At 42.6% G+C, this 6,061-nt stretch overlaps 1 protein-coding gene across 2 annotated transcripts; it reads right to left on the bottom strand.

The window, feature by feature from the left end:
* Window positions 1-223: 223 nt before the first annotated feature.
* Window positions 224-5,662, bottom strand: LOC121138221. 2 transcript variants are annotated; one of them, XM_040740987.1, is made up of 3 exons: window positions 2,366-5,662; window positions 1,958-2,013; window positions 224-1,223 (listed from the first exon to the last, which is right to left on the bottom strand). In XM_040740987.1, exon 1 carries the CDS (start codon window positions 5,649-5,651, stop codon window positions 4,614-4,616), a length of 1,038 nt encoding a protein of 345 aa, XP_040596921.1. In that variant the 5' UTR covers window positions 5,652-5,662; the 3' UTR covers window positions 224-1,223; window positions 1,958-2,013; window positions 2,366-4,613. The 2 variants fall into 2 exon arrangements, with proteins under 2 accessions (XP_040596921.1, XP_040596920.1); XM_040740986.1 differs by having other exon boundaries at window positions 224-2,013.
* Window positions 5,663-6,061: the final 399 nt, after the last annotated feature.

Raw genomic sequence — 6,061 nt, 5'->3', positions numbered from 1 at the left:
AGACTTTAGACTCACAAAGATAGGATAGATGATAAAATACTTTCTTTAAATCTTATTAAATGTTAACAGACTCAATATTGTAACTATAGTTCTTACTTGAAAACTTGTCTGTTATATGTAATTTGACTATGTTAAAGTTAAAATGTTTCTTTTTATTTAGACAGAAAAGAGGAGATGATGGGGGAAGTCCTTCTGTGAATATGTTTGTCTTATTGGTTAATAAATAGAGCACTGTTGGTCAATAGGGAAGCAAGAAGGTGGGAGTGGGAGTTGTGGAGGATTATGGTAAATGTAGTCAAGAGTGGGGAGTCAACATGTGATCCCAGGAAGAGAGGACACACTAGTCTGGAGTTCTCAATAAGATAAGACCTTATAGAAATAGAAATTAGTAGTCATGGGTTAATACTTAAGACAGAAATAGCCAATGAGAAGCCCTGGAAATTGGCTGACAGAATTATAGCAAATAGAGTCTCCATGTGTTATTTTGGGGGCTAAATTGGTGACAGAACCCAGGCAAGAATTCTGTAACAGTACCTTATACTGTAGAGAAAGTTCTCAGCATGGATCAGGAGCTTCAAACTCTTATTCAGAGATTTGTATCTTCACAGTTTGTGTTCATTCTGGGAGACACCAGGCAGAAACAACCTATATCTTCTTCTGAAGACCTGGATGACTCTCTCTCTCTCTAGGTTCCTCCCTCTACTTTGTGTTCAGCTGTACAGATCTAGACAGAGATGTAGAAGTCATTCCATTTTATTGACTATCCTGAAGGCTGATGGCATGGATTCTCTGCTCTCATTGCTAAACTTGTGCTATGAGATCTCAAACCACAAGGGAATGATGCCCCTTCTTTATAGATAGAGTCTCTCATGGCCTATGCCTGATCAGTTTGATGGGACAACCATTTGACCATATGTGGAAGGTGTCAGGTCCCATTTGTGAAAGGGAGAAAGTGATGGAGGGGTAGAAAGATTTGAACAGTCCCAGCATCCTGTAGGAAGAAGATAATGCTCTCAGTGTACCTCGAGAACTGAAAGAAGGTGCAAGCAATACCTTATCAGGTCCAAAGGTCCTCACACTCTAGAATACCCATATGTTCTGGAACTCCAATGAGAGCACTGTTTCTTACAGGTTGGTTGGTAATCGCTGGCTCTGCCATGAGATTTTCATCAAGCACACAGGCATGGGCAGCAAAGATGGAACCGCTCCATTTCTGGGAGAATCTTAAAAGTAGAAGGTGTTTAGTCATGAATCAGATTTTACTGTCACATCCCAGGATATTGGTTCAGAGTGATTGACATCCCTTGATCATTTGGGCATGAGTGGACACCCAGATCAAAGGGAAAATACTAAGACCATCGCTGATAGAGGAACAGAGCTGAGGTTTACACAGATAGAAGTGATTTCTCTGAGGAAACCATTGTCAGGGTTGTTGATTTGAAGTGTATGTGAGAAAATGATGATCATTTGCGTGAGTTTTCATGGCACTGGCCTGGTCTGTATCTCTTTACTCAAATGAGTATGTATCAGTCCCCTTGAAATGAAATGGTGTGTCTAATTCCCCATGTTCAAGGAAAGTAGAATGTAGCAACCTTCTTTGAAAGAGTACTTTGTCACAGGTTCCTTTTTGCACAGGTATCAGAACTAAAGTTTTCCTTGAATTGAAGAAGAAGTCTGGGACCCATTTATTAAAAGGATGCCTCACGCTCACACCATATTAGGAAGTGTGTGCCTCTTTCACATAAAATGAATGTGTAAGATTACTACAGATAAACTGGAAAGATATGTGGCACTCTTTTGTTTCAGGAGGGAGAGCAGATGTCTCCTTAATCAAACGGAGCAGGAGGGATTACTCTTGGGAAGAGAAGAGTTTCTGAGGCTCATATGACAGGGGAGATGTGATCAGAGTGTGCAAATCCTATACAACTCTTAGCAAAAGTTCCATTGACTACCATACCTCATAAGGTCCTAGCACTGCCTCACAGTTTCAGATGTCCATGTCTTTAGCTGAATCTGCAAGAGAACAAGCAGCAATACCAGGATTCATTAAGAGCTTGGGTAGAAGCCGCAGTGTGGATAATGCCTAAGAATTGTGTTCGGCAAACCAGAACTGCGTGGGACTGATGATTCCATACCACAACAGATAATTTTGCACGGGTTCCAGGATTTCCTGGCTCTTCTTGACTTCTGTGGACTCTATCAAGAGTGACCAATGCCCCTTTCTCAGAGGGGAAAGTCCATAGGGTCTTTAGGTTCAAAGGGGCGATTTTAAGGCACAATTTGTCAGAGCAAAAAAAAACAGGAAGATTTGGGATAACAGACAGATACCAGACCCTGTTGGGCAGAGGGGAAAGCCCCTGCTTACCTTCTGTAGAGGAGGAAGCTCCAGATGATCCCTAGTCAGTCTCCAAGTCTTCAGAGAACTCTAGAAAATTCTTATCTCTGAGAAATGTTTTGAGGCATGACAGAAATCAGAGGGTTCTTTTCACAAGTGGGGCCACAGTCCTGGGTGTATTAGATACTTAAACTTATGATAAGCTGCCCAGGTGTGAACATGGAGGACTTGCACATTTCTGGTGAGCAGCTTAAAATAGATGACCTTGGATCCAGGGTGAGGTTTCTATTATGCCATATCTTTTAAATCTAGAGTTCCATGAGAGCATATTTCCTAGTCACTCTGGTCTGATGGAGAAGCTCTGGTGTCTCTTAGGTGTTTGGTAGACCTGATTCGGCCATTAACACAAAGAGAAGCTCCTATGTTTTCTTGGTAATAGGGATTCAGTCTCAAGTAGTAGGATGTAAATATTAGGGACACATGCTTGAGTCACAGCAATTTCTGTAGCTTGCTTCATCAAATGGGCATGTCTCAGCTCCCTCCAGTACAGACAGAGAAAGACTAAAGTTTTCTTGTTCAAAAAGATATGTTTCTGCAGCCACCCTTTGACACACCTTGAAAGTCAGGGGCTACTATGGTTGGAAGAAATAAATCTAAGACCCTCTTCAGAAGATGTTCCAAAAGGTGTAAACCCCTGAATTAGTGAGGTAGTTTACTTCTGAGGGGGCATATCTAAAACCCGATGGAGTTATTAACTGGAGGTGTGAATTGTCGTTGTTCTGGAAGGACAAGTCTGACGACACTGGACTTTGCAGACATTGTTTGGCTCAAGGATTATAAATGGGTTGTATTTGTGGACTTCTTGGGTTATTGGGGAGGTCTGAGGCTGCTTGCTTCTCAAATTGCATGTCTCAGGCCCCTTCCATCATTGACAGCATGTGTGATACCCTTGTTGTAGAGTGGCAAGTATGAGGTCATTTGGCAGTGAGTAGATGTCTGAGGTTTCTTGGTAATCAAAGGAAAGTTGTGTCAATGTCCTCTTGAAAAATGGGGCATGGCTGAAGCTTTTTGTTGTTGAAGGGATAGATCTGAAATCCCCTTCAGTTACTGCCGAAATTTGTATGTTACATTGGTTTTAGACAGATTGAGGCCACATGGGCTGTTGGGGTAGATTTGAGGGCCCACGGTTCTGAAGGACAGATCACAAGACTCCTTGGTCCATACAGCAGTTTGGAAGACCTGTGCTTCTGAAGTGGTAGGTGTGAAGACTGCTTGAGAATTAGTGGAGTTCATTCTGCTTCCTGCTTCAGAAGAGATGTGTCTGAGCATGCCTTGAGCCCTTGAGAACAATTTGAGCTCCACTTCAGTCATTGAGGAAAGTGTGAGTCATCTTTGTTCTGAAGGAATAAGTCTGAGGCCTCTTCGTCAGAAACATGATGTGGGGAACCCTTGGATAGAGAGAGAATGTTTGAGGCATCCACAGACAGGGAAGTTTGACGACACCATTCTTTGGAGGCAGAAAGTCTCATGCTATGTTGGGGAAAGCAGAAGGAGCAAAGAGCCTCCTGGGGAGCCAGGGAACATCAGAACTCAATTTAGAGAAGGCCTGATCATTTCCTTATACAATCTTCATCGGAATCTAGAACATATATGACATGCAGGGCAGGCAGCAGATGATCAATATCCAACATGCCAGGAGGTAGTTCCCAGCTAGGGCTCCTGATCCATCCAGCTGCCTTCTGCTAAACATGAAGGATGTGACTTCTTTATTTCTGCTGACTGTTTTAAAGGTGTTGCTAGATACTCTTAAACTCTAGGATTTCAGGCATCAGTGTTCTTTAATTTTTGGACAGTGATCATTAATTCAGATTATTAGAATAAAAAACACGCAGGCTGCTTAGGCAGAGGGAGTTGTTGTGTCACCTACTAGGTCAGATGAAACCAGTCTAAGGTCATATTAGTCAGAAGGAGGACATGCTATTCTCATTGGGTAGCAAATTGTATAGCATGCTCTTCTTAATCAGAAGGGAAACACCTGCCTTGCTTATAGTCAGACAGTTCTATGTAATGCATCAATGTGCACCTGAGATAGCCAGGAATGGAAGTCAAAGATTTCACAGATGTTTGATGAGAAGGAAAAGTTCTAAACTGCCATTGTTCATGGGGGACTCAGAGTGGGAAAATGTGGGGCCAGATTGCAGACAAGAAAAGCTAAAGATGCCATTTTAAGAGAGAGTCTGGCCAAGAGTCTCCTGTTGATATGAGTATCTTTAGAACTTCAAGGCTTGTAAGGTCTGAAGCCTCCATTGTCAGAATGGGCATGTCGGGGGCTTCTTAGGGTAGAAATTGAAGTTCTGGCCCAGTCATGATTAGTGGGCACATTTCTGAATTCCCTTTGTTCACAAGTAGCACATCTGAGATTCAGTGTGTTGGATGCGCTTTGTATGATGCTCTCATTTTTTAAATTAAGCATTCTAAGTTTGTCTTGAACAGGATAGTTATAGGAAAGTTTGATGGACTTTTGGTCACACTGAGAAGTTGTGATACTTCCTTGATGAGACAGGGTAGAACTCCAGCACCTGTTTTGCCGTGCAATCCTTTTGAGATTGAATTTGACTGAATGTGAATATCTGTGGCCTCCTAGGATAGAAGGGTCACATATGGGGGCCCCATATTCATATTGGAAGCCTGCGTCTCTCCCTTGGTAAGAGAGGGAAGATCTCAGGTCTTCTATTTGAACTAGGGTATGTCTGAAGTTTCCTTGGATAACAGGGAATGAAGTGGTACTCCCTTTTGGAACTGGTGCATATATGAGGCTCTGTTGGAAAGGAAGCAAACGCCTGCGTCCTTCTCTGGCACTAGTAGAAGGTTTCTGTTTCTTTTGCACAGAAATATCATGTCTGAAGCCATCTTTGGCAGAAACAGGGTGTCTGACATCATTGCTTTGGGATGATGAGGAAGGTTTGACACTCCCATTGGAACTGTCTCTATCTGGAAATAAACTGAAGCTTTCTTGGGATTCAGGGGAAATTTGGGTGGCTTTTTGAGTAAATTTGGGTGGCATGTCTGAGTCTTGTCCTGGTGGAAGTAGAATCAATATGGCTTGAAGTCCCATAGGGAGTGGTGGAATGTCTGAAGTTCTCTCTATGAGAGAGAGTAGTTCCCATGTCCCCTTTTGTGCAGATTGGAGATTCTTTGCCTTCTTCGGGGTTATCTCTTGGTTTGTGATCCCTTTTGGCAGATGAATGTCTGTGCTCTTTTTTTGATGAAGAGGAATTTTTGCAGCCCTTGTGATGTAAATTGGAAGTGTGAACATCTCCTTGGTTAGAGGGGGACTGATGCAATTTTGCTTTGGTAGATTTGGAATGTCTAGAGATACCTTGAGGAGATGGAGAACTTCTGAGTCCCTTCTCATGAGATCGTGAGGATCTATGGTGTTCCTTAGAGATAGAAGGTTCTATCTTCTCTTCAGTAGTATCCTTTGGTTTCTGGTCCCTTTTGGTAGATGAATGTCTGTGTCCTCTTTTTGGTGAAGATGAATGTTTGCAGCCCTCATGCTCTGAATGGGAAATATGAACATCTGCTTTGTTAGAGGGGGCCTGCTCCAATTTGCTTTTGGTAGATTTGGAACATCTAGTGACCCCTGTGGGAGATGGAGAACTTCTGAGTCCCTTCTCATGAGATTGTGAGGATCTGTGGTGTCCCTCTTTAGAAGAATGGTGAAAT

This window comes from Mesocricetus auratus, unplaced genomic scaffold (assembly GCF_017639785.1).
Source record: "Mesocricetus auratus isolate SY011 unplaced genomic scaffold, BCM_Maur_2.0 contig_3634_pilon_obj, whole genome shotgun sequence".
NCBI classification, from domain to species: domain Eukaryota; kingdom Metazoa; phylum Chordata; class Mammalia; order Rodentia; family Cricetidae; genus Mesocricetus; species Mesocricetus auratus.
The sequence above is the reverse complement of the archived record's forward strand: the minus strand, read 5'-3'. Positions and strand labels throughout refer to the sequence as shown.